Here is a 25882-nt window from a genome sequence, read left to right as displayed (position 1 = left end):
CCCACCCGGGTGGATTAGCGTCATCCTCCTTTCCTCAGGTCCCAGCTGGCAAAGTACCACAACCGACAGCCTAACTGCAGGGGTAGGCGGGGTGGAGGACTCGGTGTTCTGCCCATTCTGCCTGGCGCGTGAGGCGCTAGTGTACCCGGGCCTGGGGAGTCCCAGCGCGGACCAAGAGCCGAGCGGAGGCGGAGGAGATGGCTTCCCAGCCGCCCCCTCCCCCGAAACCCTGGGAGACCCGCCGAATTCCTGGGGCCGGGCCAGGACCAGGACCTGGCCCCACTTTCCAGTGAGTGTGGGATTCTTCTGGCCGCGGGTTTGGTGGGCCGGAGTGGGGACTTGGCGGGAGACGGTTGAGGCCGTCGTTGCGCTGAGGTGTCCCCTCCCCCTCTCAACCAGCCCTCAACGTTGAGGGGTTCAAGGTAGGGAAAGGACGCCAGTGTGGGGAATTTCTATGTCAGACAGCTGTTTCTGACTCGACGGCTCTCGGTACGGATACTCTCCAGGGAGCCCCTGGGCGCCTCACTGGGTCCCGGTGCTTGGAAGAAAGGGGGCGGCTTCCTGCTCCTTTCTGTTAGCGGAACACCGTGACAGAACTGCTTGACCCTCTTAAAAGCGTTAGACTTTCGGTCTTTCGCAGATGAGAGTAGCTGGCATTTGCCCAGCCCCGGCTGGACAGGGAGCAAAGTCTCCCCAAAGCTTTTAACAACCTCTCGAGAAATTGGTGAAAGCACAAAAGGTCGCTTTTACACAACTGGAACCCAAGCCTATACGCTTTGCGTTGTTTTTCAGCATATCTCAGCAATGTTGTGGATAAGGATTTGGAGAAGCAACTTTCAAGCGGGAGTTCTAAATCCAAGGCCACTGGATGGCCTTTGTGTGCAAAATAGCGTGTCACTTTTCTAAGGCCTGTGTGTTTTTTTATTTGTTTTTAATGAGTGTTTAATGGGAAAAAAGGCTAAAATACAATGAAAGAAGAGTTTCACAGCCTTGTGTGTTTCATGTTGGGTGGATCTGGACATGTAAATTTAGATGATGAGATTCGAATGGCAGATCACCTACCATAGTAGGTTTACCTAACATATAAAAGTCCCCAATATACTGGAATGTATTTCTGCTATGTTCTTAAAATCTTGTAATCCTTATTTATAAATGTCAAGATGCTTGAACACATTAGCAACTTAATTTAATAATGATAGATACATAACAAGTAATAAGCTTTAATTATACTATTAAGCTGGGGGGCACTTCCTGCTACCTTTTTTACGAGTGATCTGACTTTCTAAAAAATTTTTTGACAGCTATTTGGAAGACAGGTTTTATACTCTGGCATCTTTTTAAAGTTCTGTTTATGTAAAAGTAACCATTTTCCCACTTTTCTTCATTGTGAATTTTAAACACGTAGAGACTGGTTGAGTGTAAGACAATGAATATTTGTGTATTCACACTTAACTTTAAGAAAATTTTTCCAGGGGCCCCTGAGTGGCTCAGTCAGTTAAGCGTCTGCCTTGGGCTCGAGTCATGATCCCAGAGTTCAGGGATCCAGTCGCATTGGGCTCCCTGCTCAGCGGGGAGTCTGCTTCTCCCTCTGCCCTTCACCCCACTGGTGCGCTCTCTCCCTCTACTCTCTCTCAGAGAGAGAGAAACAAAATCTTAAAAAAAAAAAGAAAGAAAAGAAAAATTTTCCAAATTTGCCTGTTTTTTTTTCAGATTTTTTTAAAAATAAAAATTACAGGGGCGCCTGGGTGGTTCAGTTGGTTGAGCGACTGCCTTCGGCTCAGGTCATGATCCTGGAGTCCCGGGATCGAGTCCCGCATCGGGCTCCCTGCTCAGCGGGGAGTCTGCTTCTCCCTCTGACCCTCTTCCCTCTCATGCTCTCTATCTCTCATTCTCTCTCAAATAAATAAATAAATCTTTAAAAAAAATAAAAAAAAATAAAAATTACAGAAACAGTTAAGCTTCCCATTCTTTCCTGCTATAACTACTGTCCCTATTTGGTGTTTAGTGTACCCAATTATGTTTTTATACTTTATTTTATATCTTAGTACTTAGGTTTGTGTGTTATATATATGTCTGTATATATAGTGTTTAGTGTGTTTTTAGATTTTATATAAATATGTTCAAACTATGTATCATTTTGCAAAATGTTTTTCCATTACATATTATTGATTTTGAGGTTTATCTTGTTCATACATATAGCTGTAGTTCATTTTATTTGCTGTAGGATATTCTATTGCATAAAAAACTATTCTTTTGGGGCGCCTGGGTGGCTCAGATGGTTAAGCGTCTGCCTTTCGGCTCAGGTCATGATCCCAGGGTCCTGGGATAGAGCCCTGCACCGCATCGCACTCCCTGCTCAGCAGGGAGTCTTCTCCCACTCCCTCTGCTTCTCCTGCTCATGCTCTCTCTCTCTCTCTCTCTGTATCTCTGTGTCTCGAATGAATAAAAAAAAACTTTTTTTTAAACTTTTCTGTTGTAGGTATTAAAGTATTAATTATGAATTAAAAACTGCTGCAGTGACCATTCTCTTTTTTTTTTTTTTTTAAGATTATTTATTTGAGAGAGAGACAGAGACCGAACAGCGGCAGCAGGGGAGAGGAAGGTAGGAGAGGGAGAAGCAGACTCCCGGCAGAGCAGGGAGCCCAATTCTGGGCCTGATCCCAGGACCTCAGGATCATGACCTGAGCCACCCAGGCACCCCTGCAGTGACTGTTCTCGTGCCTTTCTCCTTATCCACATTTCCAGGGGGTTTTCTTTTCTTTCTTTTTTTAAGATTTTATTTATTTATTTGACAGAGAGAGACCCAGTGAGAGAGGGAACACAAGCAGGGGGAGTGGGAGAGGGAGAAGCAGGCTCTCCGCTGAGCGGGGAGCCCAACGTGGTGCTCTATCCCAGGACCCTGGGACCATGACCTGAGCCCAAGGCAGACGCTTAATGACTGAGCCACCTAGGCGCCCCTCCAGGGGATTTTCTAACAATGTGTTGTTGGAAGTGGAATTGCTTGGTGGTGGGTATGCTTAGCTTCAAGTACTATTACCAAGTTGCTCCCCAAAGTGGTTTTATACCAGTTTTTTACATTTTCACTGGCAAGGTGTTCTGTTTCTCTACATTCTTTCTAACACTTGATGATGTTATTTTTTAGTTCTGAATTTGCCAATCTGATGGATGTGAAATGATATTTAATTTAAATTTGCACTTCTCTGGTTAGTAATAAAATGGAGCATCTTTTTGAATGTTAAATTAGCCATTTGAGTGTTTTCTGTTGATATCTTTTGCTCACTTTTTTATTGGCTTTAGGTTTGCTTATTAACTTGTTAAAAGAGTCCTTTATTCATACTAATTCTATTTTTGTTTGTATGTTTTCAATTTCTTTCAGTCTGTGGCTTGTCTTCTTTATTTATATTCATGTTCATTTTTGTTGTACAGATACTTTTCATTTAAATATAGCCAAAATTTTCATATTTTATTGTTTTTTTTATGTCTTGGTTAAGAAACCCTTTCTGCCTCAGATCAAAAAATTTTTTCTCTCATTTTTTTAAATGTTCTGCATTTCACATTCATACATGTAATCCACCTGGAACTGACTCTCTTGGACAAAAGCAATGCAAAATAGAGAATATATATTTTCCCCCCATGGGAATAAGTATCCCAGTACCGTTAATTTATCTATTCTGTACTAGTTTATAATGCTATCTACATCCTGTTACGTTTTCCTAAATGTGTGGTTCTGTTTGGAGGACTTTCCCATATGTTCTGTTGGTCTTTCTATTCTTATGCTAGCACCACTCTTGTCTTTTTTTTTTTTAAGATTTTATTTATTCATGAGAGGCAGAGAGAGAGAAAGGCGGAGGGAGAAGCAGGCTCCCAAGGAGCAGGGAGCCCGATGCGGGACTCGATCCCAGGACTCCAGGATCATGACCTGAGCCAAAGGCAGACGCTTAACCATCTGAGCCACCGAGGCGCCTTCTTGTCTTTTTTTTTTTTTTTAAGATTGTATTTATTTATTTTAAAGAAAACAAGTAGGAAGAGGGGCAGAAGGGGAAGGAGAAAATCTCAAGCAGAATCCCTGCTGAGGGACCCCTGCTTACAACCCTGAGATCATGACCTGAGCTGAAATCAAGAGTTGGACTTGACCGACTGAGCCACCTAGGCACCCCCACACTGTCTTTTTTTTTTTTTTTTTAAGATTTTATTTATTCATTTGACAGAGACACAGCAAAATAGGGAACACAAGCAGGGGGAGTGGGAGAGGGAGAAGCAGGCCTCCCGCCAAGCAGGGAGCCAGACGCGGGGCTCCATTCCGGGACCGAGATCATGACCTGAGCCGAAGGCAGACGCCCAACGACTGAGCCACCCAGGCACCCCCCCCCCACACTGTCTTTTTAATAAGTTTTGGTACCTGGTATGTCAACAGCCTCCACACATTGCTGTTCTTCAAAATTGCCTTTGTTATATTTACCCTTTATAAAAAAGACTGGGATTTTTATTGGAACTTTATGAGAATTTGGACCTTTTTTTGCCTTAAATAATGTTTTATAACTATCTCCATGAGGTACTTTTCCATCTTTTATATCTAGCCTAAGTTAGACTTAATTTGTTCTGGTGGTTTAGTTGAAATTTCTTTTGTGTTCCATGCTGACAGTCCTATCATTTACAAATAAGCCAGCATAGATAACCAACATCCTTGTATTGCTCCTGACTTTCATCGGAATGCTTCCCAAATCTCACTATGAAGTATGATGTTTGCTTTTCTGTTTTTAATAGCTTTCCTTTTGAACTTCTATCTCCTTACCTTGCTCAGATTTTTATTATGGAGTATAAATTTTATGAATGACTTTTATGCATTTATTGAGATAATTAATTTGAAAATGTGGTTTATTTCATCAGTTAACTTTCTCATGTTGAATCATGAGTAAATTTACGGGTGAACTGCTTAATTGTGATTATTTTGTAAAATATGTTGAATTCTGTTCTAATATTTTAAGACCTTTGCATATATATTTTAGGTGAAATTAGCCTGTAATTTTCTTTCTTTTACTATACTTTTTTGGCTTTATATCCAGGTTGTATAACTACAGAAATTTTTCTGTTGAGTCTGATTTTCATTCCTCTATAGGTAGAGTATTTTTTTCTTAGTAGCCTTTAAGATTTTACCTGATACCTTGGTCCCCTGCAACTTTATTATGCTCTATTCAGGTATGAATATACAGACACGTATATTTTTTCCTCCTGCTCAGTAGCTACAGTGTTCATGCTCAGTACCTATAATGTTCACTCTAAGGATTCAATCTTTCTTTAATTCAGGAAAATTTTCACTAATTATATCTCTTTTGTTTAAACACGATTCTTTCCCATCTCTTCTTCCGGGAGTCCTATTAAACATTGTATCAGGAATAGTTTCTGCTACAAGTAACAATGTATGACTTACTCCACCTTGGACTATAAAGACATTCCTTGTTAACAGGAAGTCTAGAGAGCCTAAGGATCTGCTAACTCAACATTGTCTTTAAGGGACCGACATTTTTCCTGGCTTCCTTTTTTTTCCCCCCCCCGGCTTTTTATTTTCTGTAAGCTTTCCAAGAGTTTGGGCCATTTCTGTTGTATTCTTGCTTCTTTGAAAGAAATCTCTTTTTTCCTCTGGTGGCTTTAAAGATTTTTCTCTTTGTTTTTGGTTTTCAGTGATTATACTTTGTTGGGCCTCAGTGCGAATGGCTTTGTGTTATTTGGGGTGGTATTCATAGAGATACTTGCATCTGACTTAATGTCATTCATTAATTAACACACACTACATCAGAAAAGTCTCAGCCATTATCTCTTCAAATACTGCTTATGCCCATCATCTTTTCAGCCCTTTGACTCCAACTGCATATATGCTGTTTATTTCACTGTACAGCCCATACCCTAAACTCCTTTCTGCATGTATTCTTTTGTTATTCATGTTTCATCCTGGGTATTTTCTTCTGAATTCTCTTCTGGTTCACTGATGTTTTTCTTTCAGAGTGTCTAATCTGGTATTGAACCAGTCATTAAATTCATAGTTTTGATAATTTTAATTTTTTAGTTTTAGAATATCCATTTGGTCCTGCTTTATAGTTTCTATTCTCTGCTGAAAAATCTCAGTCTTGTCTTTTTTCATTGAATATTTTAGTCATAGTTGTTTAAAGTCTCTTCCTAATAACTCCATTATCTGGACCCCTATGGATCTCTTTGTATTATCTGATGTTGTTCTATTTTTTTTTTGACATAATAGTTTAGTGTTCATATAGGACAAATTATTTTTTAATGAGAGCTGGACATTGTATATAGATAATTTAAGGCAATTTGAGGCCAAGGATGCTATCTTTCTCTTGAGAGTTTTACGTTTGACAGGCACCTTATGCCACTAGCAGTGTAGGATCATTTTAATCCAGTCAAGAATTGAGCCAGTTTGAAGCTGTGGTTTTAGTTCCTGCCAGGGCTAGCCTATTTCTTGTATACCATTTCACCCTTATTCCTAGTATATGGCCCTTTAAGGTCCCAGTCTGAAGTGTGGGGTTTTACGTTGGCCCTCCTCTTTAGGGGTTCTGAACTCTAGTTTTTGTCTCCTTAGTACAGTGAGTCTATTGAAAGCTCTGCACAGCTTCATGTCCTTCAGCCATCTCTTCCAGATTGACCCTTGTCCCTTGAGAAACTTCTCAAAATGGACTCTGAGTTTTTTCTTTCTCCTGGATATTAACTTCTTAATTCCTCAATGCCTTGTTCTCTCATGTTTTAAACAGGTAATGTTATATTTTTTTAGCCTTCCTAGTTTTTGTTTTTTTTTTAAGATTTTGTTTATTTACTTAGAGACAGAGAGCATGAGCAGTGGGTAGGCGCAGAGGGAGAGGGAGAAGCAGACTCCTCGCCGAGCGGGGAGCCTGATGTGGGACTCAATCCCAGGACCCTGGGGTCATGACCTGAGCCTAAGGCAGACGCTTAACGACTGAGACACCCAGGCACCCTAGGTTTTTTTTTTTTTAGTGGGAGGATTAGTCTGATTACCTAGAATGCCATTATTTGAAGTGGAATTCCCCAACTTCTGTGTTTTCCACTGTGTTCCTTAGTGTACAACAACTAATTTTCTTCTTCCCTGATAGTTGCAAGACAATCCCCGTGGCTGGGAGAATCATGTCTAAGATTTGTAATGGATTTTTTTATTTACATGTTTTTATTTCATTTCAGTTTTTATTTCATAGATGATATTGCTTCATTGAGCTCTTCAACTATTTTAATGTTTAGCTGTTATATAAAATTTGTTTTTCCTTGAATGAATTTTCATTATTTTTTTAAATTGATACTCATTTAATTAACATATAGTTAATATGGGTAGGCTTCAGTGATTCATCAGTCTTATATAACACCCAGTGCCAATTACATCCCATGCCCTCCTTAATGCCCATCACCCAGTTACCCCATCCCCTCCCCTCCAGCAATCCTTAGTTTATTTCCTGTGGTTAAGAGTCTCTTAGGGTTTGTCTCCCTCTCTGATTTCGTCTTATTTTTCCCTCCCTTCCTCTATGCTCCTCTGCTTCATTTCTTAAATTCCACATATGAGTGAAATCATATGATAATTGGCTTTCTCTGATTGACTTATTTCACTTAGAATAATATCCTCTAGTCCCATCCGTGTCATCGCAAATGGCAAGATTTCATTTTTTGATGGCTGCGTAATATTCCATTGTGTGTGTATGTGGCACACACACACACTACATCTTCGTTATCCATTCATCTGTTGATGGACATCTAGGATCTTTCCATAGTTCGGCTATTGTGGATATTGCTACTATTAATATTGGGGTGCAGGTGCCCCTTTGGATTACTACATTTGTATCTTTGGGGTGAATACCCAGTAGTGCAATTGCTGGGTCATAGGGTATCTCTATTTTCAACTTTTTTTTTCTTTTTTTTTTTTTATGTTAGTCACCATACATTACATCTTTAGTTTTTGATGTAGTGTTCCATGATTCATTGTTTGCGTATAACGCCCAGTGCTCCATGCAATATGTGCCCTCCTTAATACCCATCACTGGGCTAACGCATCCCCCCATGCCCCGCCGAAAACCCTCAGTTTGTTTCTCAGAGTCCATAGTCTCTCATAGTTCGTCTCCCCCTCCGATTTCTCCCCCTTCATTTTTGCCTTCCTACTATCTTTTTTTTTTTTAAACATATGATGTATTACTTGTTTCAGAGGTACAGGTCTGGGATTCATCAGTCTTACACAATTCACAGCGCTCACCGTAGTATTTTCAACTTTTTGAGGAACCTCCGTACTGTTTCCCAGAGTGGCCGTACCAGCTTGCATTCCCACCAACACTGAGAGCGTTCTCTTTTCTCCGCATCCTCACCAACATCTGTTGTTTCCTGACTTGTTTTAATTTTAGCCATTCTGACTGGTGTGGGATGGTATCTCATTGTGGTTTTGATTTGTATTTCCTTGATGCTGAGAGATGTTGAGCATTTTTTTCATGTGTCTGTTAGCCATTTGTATGACTTCTTTGGAGAAATATCTGTTCATGTCTAATGCCCATTTCTTGACTGGATTATTTGTTCTTTGGGTGTTGAGTTTGATAAGTTCTTTATACATTTTGGATACTAATCCTTTATCTGACAAAACATTTGCAAATATCTTCCCCCATTCTGTAGGATGTCTTTGGTTTTGTCAACAGTTTCCTTTGCTGTGCAAAAGCTTTTTATCTTGATGAAGTCCCAATAGTTCATTTTTGCCTTTGTTTCCCTTGCCTTTGGAGACGTGTCTAGCGAGAAGTTGCTGTGACCAAGGTCACAGAGCTTTCTGCCTGTGTTCTCTAGTATTTTGATGGATTCCTATCTCACATTTAGGTCTTTCATCTATTTTGAATTTATTTTTGTGTGTGGTGTAAGAAAATGGTCCAGTTTCATTCTTCTGCATGTGGCCATCCCAATTTTCCCAGCACCATTTGTGGAAGACTGTCTTTTTTTCATTGGATAGTCTTTCCTGCTTTGTTGAAGATTAGTTGACCCCACAGTTTAGAGTCCATATCTGGGTTCTCTATTCTATTCCATTGACCTATGTGTCTGTTTTTGTGCCAGTACCATACTGTCCTGATGATTACAGCTTTGTAATAGAGTTTGAAGTCTGAAATCTTGATGACTCCGGCTTTGGTTTTCTTTTACAACATTCCTTTGGTTATTCGGGGTCTTTTCTGATTTTATACAAATTTTAGGATTATTCCAGCTCTATGAAAAAAGTTGATGGTATTTTGATGGGGATTGCATTGAATATGTAGATTGCTTTGGGAAGCATAGACATTTTCACAATATTTGTTCTTCCAGTCCATGAGCATGGAATGTTTTTCCATTTTTTGTGTCTTCCTCAATTCCTTTTGTGAGTATTCTATAGTTTTCAGAGTACAGATCCTTTACCTCTTTGGTTAAGTTTATTCTTCTGTATCTTCTGGGTTTTGGTGCAGTTACAAATGGGATCAATTCCTTAATTTCTTTCTTCTCTCTCATTGTTAGTGTATAGAAATGCAACTGATTTCTGTGCATTGATTTATATCCTGCCACTTTGCTGAATTCCTGTATGAATTCTAGCAATTTTGGGGTGGAGTCTTTTGGGTTCTCCACATAGAGTATCATGTCATCTGCTAAGAGTGAGAGTTTGACTTCTTTGCTTATTTGGACAACTTTTATTTCTTTTTGTTGTCTGATTGCTGAGGCTAGGACTTCTAGTACTATGTTGAACAACAGTGGCTAGAGTGGACCTCCCTGTCATGTTCCTGACCTTAGGGACAAAGCTCTCAGTTTTTCCTCATTGAAAACGATATTTGCTGTGGGCTTTTCATATATGGCTTTTATGATATTGGGGTATGTTCCCTCTATCCCTACACTGTGGAGAGTTTTAATCAAGAAACGATGCTGTACTTTGTCAAATGCTTTTTCTACATCTATTGAGAGGATTATATAGTTCTTGTCCTTTCTTTTATTAACGTAGTGTATCACCTTGATTGATTTGCAGATGTTGAACCACCCCTGCACCCAGGAATAAATCCCACTTGGTGGTGGTGAATAATCCTCTTAATGTACTGTTGGAGCCTATTGGCTAGTATCTTGTTGAGAATTTTTGCATCCATGTTCATCAGGGATATTCGTCTGTAATTCTCCTTTTTGGTGGGATCTTTGTCAGGTTTTGGGATCAAGGTAATGCTGGCCTCACAGAACCAGTTTGGAAGTTTTCCTTCCATTTCTATTTTTTGAAACAGCTTCAGAAATATAGGTATTAATTCTTCTTTAAAAGTTTGGTAGAAATCCCCTGGGAAGTCATCTAGCCCTGGATTCTTGTTTGTGGGAGATTTTTGATTACTGCTTCAGTTTCCTTGCTGGATATGGGTCTGTTCAGGTTTTCTATTTCTTCCTGTTTCAGTTTTGATAGTTTATATGTTTTTAGGAATGCATCAATTTCTTCCAGATTGCCTTATTTGTTGGCATATAGTTGCTTATAATATGTTCTTATAATTGTATTTCTTTGATGTTGGTTTTGATCTCTCCTCTTTCATTCATGATTTTATTTATTTGGGTCCTTTTTCTTTTCTTTTTGATAAGTTTGGCCAGGATTTATCAATCTTATTAATTCAAAGAACTGGTTCCTAGTTTCCTTGATCTGTTCCCCTGTTTTTTTTTTTTAATCTCTATATCATTGATTTCTGCTCTGATCTTTATTATTTTTCATCTCCTGTTGGATTTAGGCTTTATTTGCTGTTCTTCTCTAGCTCCTTTAGGTATAAGATTAGGTTATGTATTTGAGACTTTTCTTATTTCTTTTTTTTAAAGACTTTATTTATTTATTTGACAGAGAGAGACACAGCAAGAGAGGGAACACAAGCAGAGGGAGTGGGGGAGGGAGAAGCAGGCTTCCCGCCTAGCAGGGATCCCGATGCGGGTCTCAGTCCCAGGACCCTGGGATCATGACCTGAGCCAAAGGCAGACACTTAACGGCTGAGCCACCCAGGTGCCCTGAGAATTTTCTTGTTTCTTAAGAAAGGCTTGTATTGCTATATACTTCCCTCTTAGGACTGCCTTTGCTGCATCCCAAAGGTTTTGAACAGTTGTGTTTTCATTTGCATTTGTTTCCATGAATTTTTTAAATTCTTTAATTTCCTGGTTGACCAATCCAGTCTTTAGTAGGATGCTCTTTAACCTCCATGCATTTGTTTTCCTTCCAATTTTTCTCTTGTGACTCAGTTCAAGTTTTAAAGCATTGTGGCTTGAAAACATGCAGGGAATAATTCTAGTCTTTTGGTACCAGTTGAGACCTGATTTGTGACCTAGTATGTGATCTGTTCTGGAAAATGTTCCGTATGCACTTGAGAAGAATGTGTATTCTGTTGCTTTAGGATGGAATGCTCTGACTATATCTGTGAAGTCCATCTGGTCCAGTGTGTCATTCAAAGCCCTTGTTTCCTTGTTGATCTTCTGCTTAGATGGATCTGTCCATTGCAGTGAGTGGGGTGTTAAAGCCCCCTACTATTAGTGTATTATTATCAATGTGTTTCTTTAATTTTGTTATTAATTGGTTTATATAATAGGCTGCTCCTGTGTTAGGGGCATAAATATTTATAATTTTTAGATCTTCTTGTTGGATAGACCCTTTAATTATGATATAGTGTCCCTCTTCATCTCTTATTACAGTCTTTGGTTTAAAATCTATTTTGTCTGATATAAGGATGGCTACCCCAGCTTCCTTTTGGTGTCCATTGGCATGATAAATGGTTCTCCACCATTTTTTTTTAAGATTTTATTTATTTGAGAGAGTATGTGAGCAAGAGAGCACCAGTGGGGAAGCAGCAGAGGGAGAGTGACCAGCAGACTCCCCATTGAGCAGGGAGCCTGACGTGGGGCTTGATCCCAGAACCCTGAGATCATGAACTGAGCCAAAGGCAACGACTTAACCAACTGAGCTACCCAGGCACCCCCCCCCCTCCACTTTCATTCTAAAGGTGTCTTTGGGTCTAAATTGAGTCTCTTGTAGAAAGCCATATCAAGGGTTCTTGCTTTTTTGTCCATTCTGATACCCTGCGTCTTTTGATTGGGGCATTTAGCCTATTTACATTCAGAGTAACTATTGTAAGATATGAACTTAGTGCCATTGTATTACCTGTAAAGTCACTGTTTCTGTATATTGTCTCTGTTCCTTTCTGGTCTGTGTTGCTTTGGGGCTCTCTCTTCACTTAAAGGATCCCCTTTAATAATTTTTGCAGGCTGGTTTAGTGATCACAAATTCTTTTAGTTTCTGTTTGTCCTGTAAGCTCTTTATCTCTCCTATTCTGAATGACAACTTTGCTGGTTAAAGTATTCTTGGCTGCATCTTTTTCTCATTTAGCACCCTGAATATATCATGCCAGTCCTTTCTGGTCTGCCAGGTCTCTGTGGATAGGTCTGCTGCCAGCCTTATGTTTCTACCTCTGTAGGTTGAGGACCTCTTGTCCCAATCTGCTTTCAGGATTTTCTCTTTGTCTCTGAAATTTGCAAGCTTCCCTGTTATATGTCAAGGTGTTGACCTATTTTTTATTTTGAGTGGGGTTCTCTGTGCCTCCTGGACTCAAATACCTATTTCCTTCCCCAGATTGGGGAAATTTTCAGCTATAATCTGCTCAAATATACCTTCTGCCTCTCTCTCTCTCTCTCTCTCTGTCTTTCTCTCCCTCTCTCTCCCTCTCTCTCCCTCTCTCTCCCTCTCTCTCCCTCTCTCTCCCTCTCCCTCTCTCTCCTCTTCCTCTGGAACCCCAATTATTCTAATATTCTATATTAGAATAGACCTATACTATGTATATAGCATATATAACATATATAGTAAATGTAAAAATGAAAATTAAAAAAGACTTAAAAAAAGAGTTGATAAAATAAGAAACTAGTTGAAAAGGGAAGAAAGAAAAAAGAAAAAAATTTAAACTGCCAGACTAAAGAATCATGAGAAAAAAAGTCCTCAATTCTATATGCTATTTTCCCCTAGCACTGGAGTTTTGCAGTTCCGTGTGATCAGTAGACTTGGTATTACTGAATGTTCCTGCTGGTCTTCTGGGGGAGGAGCCTGTTGCACTGATTCTCAGGTGTCTTTGCCCCAGCGGAATCACACACCCCCTTGCCAGGGGGCCAGGGCTCAGTGTAAGCAGCTTTGGATTGTTCTATGTGGCTTTTTTCCCCTGAAGTCTTTCCGTACCACTTTAGGGGATGAAAATGGCTGCACCCAGATCTCCAGCCCCGGATGCGAAAATTCATGCCCCCCATTCTTTAGTGATTCCTCACAGAAAAGCAGTCAGTCACTCTTGTCTCCCTGGCTTCTTTCTGCCCCATGTTCACCCAGCCTGTGACCGAGTGTTTTTATCTCAGGCATGCGACCCTGTTTGGAGTCTCTAAACTTTACAGACTCCTGTGGTGAGCACCCACACCTATCCTCCCAGGACATGGAGGGGGGGTCACGCTGGGGTTCTGCCTTTTTCTGGGCCCCTGCTTGGAGAGCCGTTGCCCGACAGTGCCATGGTTCAAAGTTTATGGCAACACCAAGCTGAAAGCCCTGTCCTGGGCTCGCTGTTTGCAGCTGGCTTCCCTGCTCTGACGCTTGGGAACTCTGCTGCACCCAGGCACCCCTGTTCTTTCTGTGACCCCGGGAATCCTGAGACCACACTGTCCCATCTAGGATTCCACCCACCTTAGCCACCTGAGCACCTTTTAAGGCAGGGACATCCCCCACCAGAGGAGATTTCTAAAAGTTCCAATTTTATGTTTTGCTGCTATATCACTTTCCCTTAGCTGGCTTATGGAGGCTCCCTTCCCCTGCAGTTTATCTTCTAATATATCACCTCAAATTCACTTCTCTGCATCTCCTACCTTGCAAAAAGTGTCACTTTTCTATTTGTAGAATTACAGCAATTCTTTTTTTTTTTTAAGATTTTATTTATTTATTTGAGAGAGAGAATGAGATAGCATGAGAGGGGGGAGGGTCAGAGGGAGAAGCAGACTCCCTGCTGAGTGGAGAGCCCGGTGTGGGACTCGATCCCGGGACTCCAGGATCATGACCTGAGCCAAAGGCAGTCGCTTAACCACCTGAGCCACCCAGGTGCCCCAGAATTACAGCAATTCTTTTCATAGATCTCTGGTTGAGTTTGCAGGTATTCAGAATGATTTGATAGCTATCTAGTTGAATTCCATGGACCAGATGAAACTAGGACCCTCTGTTCCTCCACCATCTTCCCAAGAAGCTGAATTTTCATTCTAATTGTTGATTTTTGTTAGTTGGGTTTCTTAGTGTTTTTATTTCTTCTTGTGTGTCTTCTTGATATGTTTGTTTTGAATAGGTTCTGTTTCCTTTTTGAGTTTTTGAGTTGTTTCCTTTCCCTTCTACATTTACTTCTGTCTAGTAGGTTTCTGTTGCCTCTCCCTGCTCCTTCAGCATCCACCCTACCATATAAGAACCTGTATAAAAATGGTGGCTTAGATTAAGGATATCAAAGATTAAGTCACCAAGTCAGTGAGTCAGTTGTTAACTTGTTTCATTTCCTGCACTTGAGATGTTAATCAGTGTCCTACTCTTCTTAGTTCTGTAACTTTCTAAAAATCTTAAACTATTGTCAGTAAATTTTATAATCTGTTTTTAGAAGTCAGTGTATTGCATTCCAACCCACAGCTTCAACAATGAACTAGTTCCATTTGTTCGTTTTGTTTGTTTTAAGAGAACCAGTGAGTTGTTGTTCTTGTTGTTGTTTTAAGATTTTTATTTACTTATTTGAGAGAGAGAGAGCACAAGCAGGGGGAGCAGCAGGCAGAGGGAGAGGAGAAGCAGGCTCCCTGCTGAGCAAGGAGCCAGATATGGACTCGATCCCAGGACCCTGGGATCATGACCTGAGCCGAAGGCACACTTAACCAACTGAGCCACCCAGGCACCCAAAACTAGTTCTTTGAATGGAGCACTATTAGTTCTTATTATTTCCTAGAAATATAAATCCTGACTGTCACAGCCTGATTTCAGACCCAGAATTGAGTAGGCCCATAGCTTCACCCTTATAATAATTTTTTTCTTTCTGTTTAGTTTCTATTCCATAAGTCTAGATATGCCTGTTTGTTCTCTTTGTTTTATCTATTATTGCTCCTACTTTAGAGCAGAGCTACTTCATGAAAACCAGAAAATGCTACACTATTTGTTAGTCAGCTGACCCTTTTTAAAGTTTGGTTCCACTTTTTGTGATGTGATACAACATAAAGTAAACATAAGCCATGAATTGTTCTTCCCAAAAATGTTAACCTGATTCTAATTAAACCTTTAAATGCAATGCTTAATTTAACTGGAAATATAGAGGATAAAGATACATTTAAATAACATTTTGGGGTCTCCTGGGTGGCTCAGTTAGGCATCCAACTTTTTTTTTTTTTAAGATTTTATTTATTTATTTGACAGAGACAGCAAGAGCGGGAATACAAGCAGGGGGAGTAGGAGAGGGAGAAGCAGACTTCCCGCGGAGCAGGGAGCCCAGTGGTGGGGCTCGATTCCAGGACCCTGGGATCATGACGTGAGCCGAAGGCAGACGCTTAACGACTGAGCCACCCAGGTGCCCTGGCATCCAACTCTTGATTTCGGCTCAGGTCATAACCTCAGGGTTGTGAGATTGAGCTCCATGTTGGGCTCCGTGCTCAGCCAGGAGTCCGCTTGAGATTCTTTACCTCTTTCTCTCTCCACACCATGTGCTTTCTCTCTAAAAAAACCAAACAACATTTTGGGGAAACACTGATCCAGAATGTAAGACATTGTAAAACAAAACTGGCTCAGGCGCCTGGGTGGCTCAGTCGGTGAAGCATCTGCTCTCGGCTCAGGTCATGATCCCAGGGTCCTGGGATTGAGCCCTGCATTGGACTCCCTGCTCAGAGGGAAGCCTGCTTCTCCCTCTCCCTCTGCCTGCCGCTCCCCCTGCTTGTGCGTTCTCTCTCTCCCTGTCAAATAAATAAATAAATAATCTTTAAAAATAAATGAGTAAATAAGCAAATAAAACAAAACTGGCTTTACTCTTCGAAAAGTCAAGGACATTTAAAAGAAACAGATAATTCTAATTTAGAAGAGATGAGGAAACAACCAAATGCAATGTGTGAACCTTAACTGAATTTTTGTTCAATAAAACCACAACAGCCTAAAAGACATTTTTGAAAAAGATTTTATTTATTTATTTGATAGAGAATGGGAGAGAGAGTGAGAGAAAGCACAAGCGGGGGAGCAGCAGAGGGAGAGGGAGAAATGGGCACCCCACCAAGCAGGGAGCCCGATGTGGGACTCGATCCCAGGATCCCAGGATCATGACCCAAGCCGAAGGCAGACGCTTAACGACTGAGCCACCCCAGCATTCCAACACTCTGGCTTTTTGTTTCAGCTTCATGTTATAAACAGGTGTCCTTTTCACAGTTTAATGGATTTTCATTTTTCATATTTTTCTTGGTGATTTTGCTATTTTAAAATGGCCCCTACGCATTGTGCTGAAGTGCCTTGTTCCCTCAGGAGCAGTGATTCCATATTTGCTAATTCAATGTTCACAGCAACTTTATAGGATGACTATTGAAAATAACAAGAGTTGAGTATACATGAGGTATCCAGAATAGACAAACCCATAGAGATAGAAATTAGATTAGTTGTTGCCTAGGATTGGGAATAGAGCAGGAAATAGGTAGTGATTGCTAATGAATATGTGATTTCTTTCTGGGATGATGAAAATGTTCTGGAATTTACATAGGTTGATAGTTGTACACCTATGTGAATATACAAAAAAATCCATTGACTTTTATACTTAAAATAGCTCTTTATTCTTTAAATAGCTGAGTTCATGGTATATGAATTTTATCTTATTAAAGCTGTTTAAAGACATTTGATGGTAATTGTTATCTGTTGAATATCAATTGGATAATGATGGAATTGTTAATTTTTAGAGATGGGAAAATGATATGGTTTTGTATGAAATATTTTTGCTCTTAGGATACTGAGGTATTTAGTAGTAATTTATCAAGTCTAGGGATGCCTGGGTGGCATAGTCGGTTAAACATCTGCCTTCAGCTCAAGGTCCTGGGATCAAGTCCCATGTGGGCCTCCCTGCTCAGCGGGGAGCCTGCTGCTCCCTCTGCCTGCTCCTCCCCGTGCTTATGCTCTCTCTCTTTCTCTGACAAATAAATAAATAAAATCTTTTAAAAAAATGTATCAAGTCTACAGGTTACTTTCAATGGTTCAAGAATTTTTTTTTTAAGATTTTATTTGAGAGAGAGAGACAGCATATGTGTGTGTAAGCATGATTGTGGGGAGGGGGAGAGGGAGAAGCATGCTCCCCACTGAGCAGGGAGCCCTACGATATGGGGTCTTATCCCAGGACCCTGGGTTCATGACCTAAGCTGAAGGCAGACACTTAAACGATTAAGCCACCCAGGAGCCCCGGTTCAAGAATTTTTAAAAGACTAGAGAGTGAGAGAAAGAAAGCAAATACAAACAGATAAGAAGGTAAAGATTTATGGAGCCCAGATCTAGAGAAAGATGGAAATCCACAAAAGTGAGAGTGGATTCCCACAGAAGCTGCTGCTGATTCTAAAAGAAGCAGTTTGCATGATGAGAAGCCAGTTGAAGAGCACTTTTGACAGACTCTTGGAGGATGGTTAGAGTCTAGTCTGGAGGTGCTGATAAATTACCTACAACTTGTGTTATGACCCTGAAAAGATACACCTAGATATGAGGGTATAAAAGAAGCAAACAGGCCCTTAACAGGAATATAAGCCCAGCTTCAAATCATCTCAGTTCCTGAAATTAGATTAAGGATATCATGGATTGATAATAGCCTTAGCAGCCTGCCTGAAGTAAACTAGAGGATAGTTAAGAAACCAGTATCCAGAATGAAATACATCTGGAGGAAGAGAGCATCATCCAGGGTCTCAGATTATTGCTACAGTTCTTCATGTATGTCTGATGCATAAGCAAAACCAAATAGCAGGACCCAGAAAGACATTAGAAAACATAAATGGAAACTAAAACAACAGATGAGAAAACAGATTCATAGGGACTCCAGAAAATGGGGTTACCAAAGAGACTTTACGTTAGTATTGTTTAATACATTGAAGGCAATGGAAGAAAACAAAGGAATTTTGGCAGATATTTGGAAAGTATTAAAAGGAAAAGGAATATCTAGAACAAAAACTACAATAACCAAAATTAAGAACTCATTGGGTTTAACCACAGATTAGACATTGCTACAGAGAGAACTAGTGATTTAGGGCAGTGTTCTAAGTGTGTCCTGTAACTACCGAGAGTACAGACTGGCTGTGTTTCAAACTGTGTAATAACAGTCTACAAGATAAGGAAACTTCATCCGGGATGTAAAGCAATGTTGACACTGAGCACACTATTTAGTTTAATTAGCATTAAGAATTCATTGATTTACATTATGGCACAAGATACTTCTTTTGTGATGGATTGGCCCTTGAATAGCAGTGACTTGAAGGATAGGAAGAAAATATCCAACATATTTTTGCACAAAGAGACAAAAGTACAGAAAATACAGAAAGGAATGGAAGAAATTTAGGTGATGAAGCAAGGTGTAATTTAAAAATAGAGAAGATGGGGCGCCTAGGTGGCTGAGTCGGTTAAGCATCTGCCTTCAGCTCAGGTCATGATCCTGGAGTCCCTGGATCAAGTCCCGTATCAGGCTCCCTAGTTAGCAGGGAGGCTGTTTCTCCCTCAGTTCCTCACCCCCCTCTCGTGATCGCTCTCACACTCTCTCTGAAATAAATAAAATCTTAAAAAAAAAAAAGAAATAGTCCTATAGTAGTCCTTCTCAAAATATTTGTGCTGATAGCCAATACTTTTATAAAATACAGTAAAAATATGGCAATGTCATGTTACTTAAACAGTCTCATTTGTTGTACTTTAGATCAGTACATATGACTCATAATTAGCACTGGTCCACAGACCTTATTTTAAGTGGCATGATACTAAAGAAATTGAATTCATAATTAAAATCTTAATCTTGATGCTGAGAATAAAATTCAGTGTTCATTCATGCTAAAAACTCTTAGTAAATAGAAATGGAAAAGGAACTACTAAATTTACAGCAGCCCTGCAGCAAACGTAATAATCAATGGTGACTTGTTGAGAACTTTCCCTTTGAGTTCAGGAATGAGACAAGGATGCCTGTTATCACTTCTATTCAAGATTCTACAGCATATCTGAGGTATAATAGCTTAATAATCAGAGCTGTAAGGATTGAAAAAAGAAATAAACCTACGATTATTCACATACAATATGACTGCAAATCCTTAAGATTTTTGAAAATCCAATAGAATCAAAAACAAGATTGCTGGATACAAGGACTATATTTTTTTAAAGATCTATCATTTCTAGGGGCGCCTGGGTGGCTCAGTCGTTAAGCGTCTGCCTTCGGCTCAGGCCATGATCCCGGGGTCCTAGGATCGAGCCCCGCATCGGGCTCCCTGCTCAGCGGGAAGCCTGCTTCTCCCTCTCCCACTCCCCCTGCTTGTGTTCCCTCTCTCGCTGTCTCTCTCTCTCTCTCTCTGTCAAATAAATAAATAAAATCTTAAAAAAAAAGGAAAGATCTATCATTTCTATGTAACAGTATCAAACTGAAATTCTAGAAGACACCATTTACAATAGCATCAAAAAATATCAAGTATATATGAATAAACTTAGAGAAAACCTGCCACATGGAAACTATAAAACATTATAGAGACTCAATAAAGTTATTTTTAAAAACCATTATTGAGAAAAATCTTTAAGAGACCTAATAAATGTGAGTTGAAACTCTATGATAAAGATGTGGTTTATCTCAACCTACAGATTCAGTGTAATCCCAAACAATCTCAATAGGATTTTTTGGGGAAGAGGGTGTGGAACTTCAAGCTCTGATACTAAAATGTATGTGGAAATTCAAAGTGTCAAATAGTCAAAACACTCCTGAAGTTGAACATTGTAGGAGGACTTGTTTTATTGGATACTAAGACCTATTATAAAACTATAGTGATTAAGATAGTGCCATTTAGGTGCAAGGATAGACAGATACATCGTTGTACCTATGAGAAAATAGATTGAAGATACTTCTAATAATGCCAGCATAAGTAAACAAGAAAATAGCAGAGTTTAGTCAGCTATTTTACTTGTTCATTTTAAGACTGAGATTCTAAGCATGTGGATATTAGAGACTATTCCTTATTCTTACCACATCGTCAATAGATCTGTTGTTAACACTAGATATGTAAGAGGTGTTTAATAGTTACTTTGAATTGAATTTATGTGCTTAAGTTACTTTTTTGAATCTTTATTTGGTTTTAGATCTGCTGATTTGGGTCCTACTTTATTGACAAGACCTGGACAACCAACACTTACCAGAGTGCCCCCACCTATTCTTCCAAGGCCATCACAGCAGACAGGAAGCAGCAGTGTGAATACTTTCAGACCTGCTTACAGTTCATTTTCTTCAGGATATGGTGCCTATGGAAATTCGTTTTATGGAAGCTATAGCCCTTATAGTTATGGATATAATGGGTTGGGCTATAACCGCCTCCGTGTAGATGATCTGCCACCTAGTAGATTTGTTCAGCAAGCTGAAGAAAGCAGCAGAGGTGCATTTCAGTCCATTGAAAGTATTGTGCATGCATTTGCCTCCGTCAGTATGATGATGGATGCTACCTTTTCAGCTGTCTATAACAGTTTCAGGGCTGTATTGGATGTAGCAAATCACTTTTCCCGGTTAAAAATACATTTCACAAAGGTTTTTTCAGCTTTTGCATTAGTTAGGACTATAAGGTATCTTTACAGACGATTGCAGTGGATGATAGGTTTAAGAAGAGGCTCTGAGAATGAGGACCTATGGGCAGAAAGTGAAGGAACTGTTTCTTGCCTTGGTGCTGAGGACAGAGCAGCTAACTCAGCAAAATCTTGGCCAATATTCTTGTTCTTTGCTGTTATCCTTGGTGGTCCTTACCTCATCTGGAAACTGCTGTCTACCCATAATGATGAAGTAACAGGTAAGAGTAAGAGAATGGGTTAAAAAACCATATAACAATCTCAAATTTCAAGAATAGATTTGTTAAATTAGCATTGTTCATATTCATTTGTATTTAATATTTTGATCCAGTTATATTTTCAGCTAAGAACTTAAAAACTGGAAAATGAATATGTAGCAAAATAGGCTTATTGATTTATTTATTCTTTGTTTAATATAACAGTACACACTGCCAGACTACTGTTTACAAGGTACTAAACTTGATGCTGTAGAGGATACAGAGATACATAGGACATAATTCCCTTATTTTTCTAAAACTTGCAGGGAAGTGGGTAAGACAATACACGGGTAATTGTAATTTTGAGCTTGAAGAAAAAGAGAAAGTTCATAGTAGATATCCTAGTGAACATATTGTTAGATTTTATATTGTGTTAATTACAGAATTTAACTTTGGGGGGGTACTTTTCTCTTGGCTAATAAACTTATGTAGTTTATAAACCATAGCCAGTGAACTGTAAACCCTAACCCTTAATCTTAATTCTTAATTTGGTTTATAGACAATACAAACTGGGCAAGTGGTGACGATGACCATGTAGTTGCTAGAGCAGAATATGATTTTGCTGCTGTATCTGAAGAAGAAATTTCTTTCCGTGCTGGTGATATGCTAAACTTAGCTCTCAAAGGTAATAAAACATGAATAAATTGGAATTTTCTGTGAATTTTTTGAATTTGTAAATGGAATATTAAAAACTGCAACAAAGGATCTCGGGTCATTATTAGTTAACTCAGAAGTAGTTGCTAGGATTTCTCTTTCGTGTCAGTTTAGAACTTCCAAATCTGGGCCTGTGGGAGAGAAATGCCCAACAGGGTTGTTCTAATAATATTTCACTGAGATGAGGAAAGATTTTGTTTATATCTCTTCTAAACTCAAAGCTTGAATTCCAAACTCTGTTAATCCCCACATAAAAACATGAAGTAAGCACTATATGTAATAAATCTGACAATCCAAAGAAATTATCCAGTGTCATGTAAGTATCTCTCTTAGTCTTTGATTGCTCAGACTGGTATTGCTTTCTTTTTTATTTGAATAGTGTTTACTTCAGAAACTCCAACCTGACTATTTGAGGAATTACTGTCATGAGAACCTCATCAAAAAAATTTATACACATCTCAGGTTTATTTTTGGACCAAGTCACTAATAGTTTTTAATGGCCCCAGGCAAAATGGCCTTTTCCCTTTAGCTTTCCCCAGTAATGATCAGAATTTTTAATGGATTTGGGGGGGGAAAAGATTTTTGTGTGTTTGTGGGGATTCAGGTTTGCTAGGAAAAGTAACATTTCGTTGGTAAAGATACTAGTGACAATAACAGCTGTCCTTTATAGTACAAGGCACTATAGTTTGCATCTTGCATTTTAACCCTTATAATGTATGATGTGGGTACTTTTATTATACTGTCCCTATTTTACTTATGAGAAAACTAAGACTCAGAATGACTACATTGTCCAAGATCACAAAGCTAAGATATGATGGAGCTAGACTATAAACCTAGGTTTGTCCCACTTTAGAACCTATACTCGTAACCACTTTGGCTGTTTTCCATGTGATCTATTGATGGAAACGTGCTTTAGTTTTAGTCATTCTTTATATAGGGAAAAAATACCTCCAATGTTCACATTATTTGTTTATTGTATAAGTAACTGAAAAATTTGGATCAAATTTGCTATATCTCTGCCTCATCCCTCATACACAAAATCTAGGCTTCTAAGTATTATATTCATATTTTTCTTCTAGTGAAAATAGCACTTTCAGATAATTAGTTTTAATTTATCTAAATAAAGTATAAAAAAGATCAAGTGTGATTTCTTTCAATTACATTGTAATATTTCAGGAAAATTTTGTATCTCAAATTATTCTTCCACTATTGATGCCTCTTAACACTTTAGCTTTGCTTGTTTGCTTTTCTCCATTGCTCACATAAAGTATGTTTGAGCATTTAGAACAAAAATCAGTCACAGACATAGTTGATTTTAAGTGTTTTATTTTTTTTCTCTATTGTTCTCAGAGTTCAAGCCCCACATTGGGCTCCATGCCAACATGGAGCCTACTTAAAAAAAAAAAAACAAAAAAAAAAGGATTGTTCGTCACAATCACATAGAATGAATTTTATATTTTGGCCAAAAGTATATAAAGAAATTTGGCTTGTATAAAGGTATATATTTTCTATGCTTGCGCCTAACTTCTATTGAGAATGAGAAATTCATTTAACTTTCGATTTAAAATATGAAAAACACTGATGTTAGTTTAGCTTTTGGGAGAACCGACTCTCCTTACTCTATAAATAGAGCAACTGATATAAACTTCATGTTCTTCAAGGTTGAAAATATATTTAGTAAGTATAAAATAAAAAGTATAAATTATAAGAAAGGACCCTAAAACTGTTAAGCCTACTCATCATTTGATTTTGAATATATATACTATTTGTTTATGAATTTTATTATGTAAGTATAACACAGATTTTACTTAATATTTTATTATCAATATTTTGTTGGACTCCAAAGTGTGTTATATTTACAAGGCTGTCTTTTCTTCCATCAGAACAGCAACCCAAAGTGCGTGGTTGGCTTCTGGCTAGTCTTGATGGTCAAACAACAGGACTTATACCTGCTAATTATGTCAAAATTCTTGGTAAAAGAAGAGGTAGAAAAGCAGTGGAATCCAGCAAAATTTCCAAGCAGCAACAATCTTTTACCAACACAACACTAACTAAAGGAGCCACGGCTGCTGATTCTTTGGATGAACAGGAAGCTGCCTTTGAATCTGTTTTTGTTGAAACTAATAAGGTTCCAGTTGCACCTGATTCCACTGGGAAAGGTGGAGATAAACAAGATCTTTGATATCTTTTATGTTTGCCTGCAATTGAACTATACTTTTTAAAAATTACTTCTTACAAAGAAATTAATCTACAATCCAATGAACACATTTGTTAATGGCTATTCCAGGTGTTTTGCTGCTAGAAATTATTAAAGTTGTACACTAGTGTGTTGGTCTAGTGACCTGGTTACGTTTTACAAGTTATTGGACCATGAGGATGTTTGTTTCACCTAGATTTTAAGATTATGGAGACTGCTATCATTTTCATCTTATTTAAAATCCTATGTTTTATTGAAAGTAAGATTGATGAACTATAGAATACACTGTTTGCTACAGTAAGGGTCTTTAATGCTTTTTAAAGTTAGAGCTTAATTGATTTGGAATCCTCCCAGAAATTGAGTGATAACATATAAATATGAGAACAGGCAAAAGGCTACTTTTTTTTTTTTACAACTTTAAACAATAATAAAAATTTTCTGATCTGTGTTATATCCAGTCTTGGGTTTGCTTTAGACAGTAATATGTTTTTAACCTACCAACAACTGATACTGTTACCTTTTATTGTATTTTTAAAAATTTATCTTGGAAGGGTCACTAGAAGTATTCTGAAGGACATTATTCTAGAGTGATATTTAGCCCTTATAGTTTTTCCTGCTAGTAAAAAGGCTGAAATTTATCTTTCTTACAGATTATTTCCATTTCTTCTGAGGATCATAGAACTTTTTATCCCTTTACAATATAACTAGTTTTCAATCTGGATAAATCCGAATATATGAAAGATTTACATTTTTTTTCTCCAGCCAAGACTCAAATCCTTTGAGTTTGCACATAACAATATAATCAATTCTAGCAGTAATGATTTAAATCTTTTCATGGATTCTCTGCTTTTCCCTAGTATAATTACTTTTTAAATTCCATATTCAGGCTGTTCTTTAAACATTGAAAATGTGTCACGTTGGATACACATTTCTTTTAGGTTTAGTTTTTACTACTGAGACTATAAATAAAATGCTGAATTGCCATTTAGGATATGATAACATTGTATGATTTGTTTTGTGTTTAATAATGACTTTAAATGCAGTTAAATTTTAGTACACTGAATATTTCCCCACAGAATTGGAAAATCCATCTACTTGCTGTGATCATACTACAGAATAATATTAGGAATACAGGTATACAAGAATACATTTACAGATATTGTTCAAAACCTGGAATTATTTGATAAAAGATTTTTATTATTTTCTTCTTATAGACTTTATGTTCATCAAATAAGTAATTCTAGAACAGTTCACACAAAAACATGTAAGAACCAAATATATACTCAGCATAGAATTTTACTAAAGGCTTTTTGGGAACCTCTCTTTTGAAATGACAGCATAAGTAACATATAATTTAAATACAAATATTGACCCTGTACAGAAAAAAAAATTATATGAGAGTAAAATTTATTTATCTTAGTCCTATTTTTTTAACACCCAGATATTATTTAGTGTTCAAGTTGAGATAAAGTTTCTTGTATTTTACATTTGTGTTCTACAATTAGAAGTTCTGCTTTTTTGTGTGTTAGAGCAATTTATGGAAATTTTGTCCTTGAAACAATTCTCGATAAACAGATTATTAAACTTGATGTTGAGACATCCAAATTGATTGATAGAAGTGAAGTGGGGGTGAAATGTTGAGTCAGCACTATTTGGTTAGAAAAGGTGAGTCTCCAGGATAGAATTTGTGACTACTATTAAAGGTGCATAAGGAGAAGAGTATAGCACAGGATGAATGACAAAAACAATTTAACTTTTCTTAGGATGTTTGTTTTTCGGCTAAGTATACTAAATTGCAATATACGTTATCTGACTAGTAACTATTTGTGTCTGAAAATTCCTTTTCTATTAGAATTCTGGAAAAGGAATTTAGAATAAGAAATTTTGTAGCCTTTTTTATCATGACAGTTTTAGTATAATTTTTTAGATGAGATTAAATATAATGTTCAC

The 25882-nt window shown here is 38.2% G+C and overlaps 1 protein-coding gene across 1 annotated transcript; it reads left to right on the top strand.

The window, feature by feature from the left end:
* Positions 1-158: 158 nt before the first annotated feature.
* On the top strand, positions 159-25882 carry PEX13 (peroxisomal biogenesis factor 13). The gene is made up of 4 exons (XM_028089673.2): positions 159-289; positions 20351-21045; positions 21581-21706; positions 23619-25882. The coding sequence occupies exons 1-4, from the start codon at positions 198-200 to the stop codon at positions 23915-23917; spliced, it is 1212 nt and encodes a 403-aa protein (XP_027945474.1). The 5' UTR covers positions 159-197; the 3' UTR covers positions 23918-25882.

Source organism: Eumetopias jubatus, unplaced genomic scaffold (genome assembly GCF_037043125.1).
Source record: "Eumetopias jubatus isolate StellerSeaLion01/CBP00866 unplaced genomic scaffold, mEumJub1_p1.0 scaffold_9, whole genome shotgun sequence".
Lineage (NCBI taxonomy): Eukaryota > Metazoa > Chordata > Mammalia > Carnivora > Otariidae > Eumetopias > Eumetopias jubatus.
This window is presented reverse-complemented; position numbering and strand designations above follow the sequence as displayed.

Bases quoted from the DNA above. Each gene is read 5' to 3' on its own strand.
- PEX13 (XM_028089673.2), top strand. From the start codon at position 198: ATGGCTTCCCAGCCGCCCCCTCCCCCGAAACCCTGGGAGACCCGCCGA. The intron at 290-20,350 runs GTGAGTGTGGGA...ATTTGGTTTTAG, and splicing joins GGACCTGGCCCCACTTTCCA to ATCTGCTGATTTGGGTCCTA. The intron at 21,046-21,580 runs GTAAGAGTAAGA...TTTGGTTTATAG, and splicing joins CCATAATGATGAAGTAACAG to ACAATACAAACTGGGCAAGT.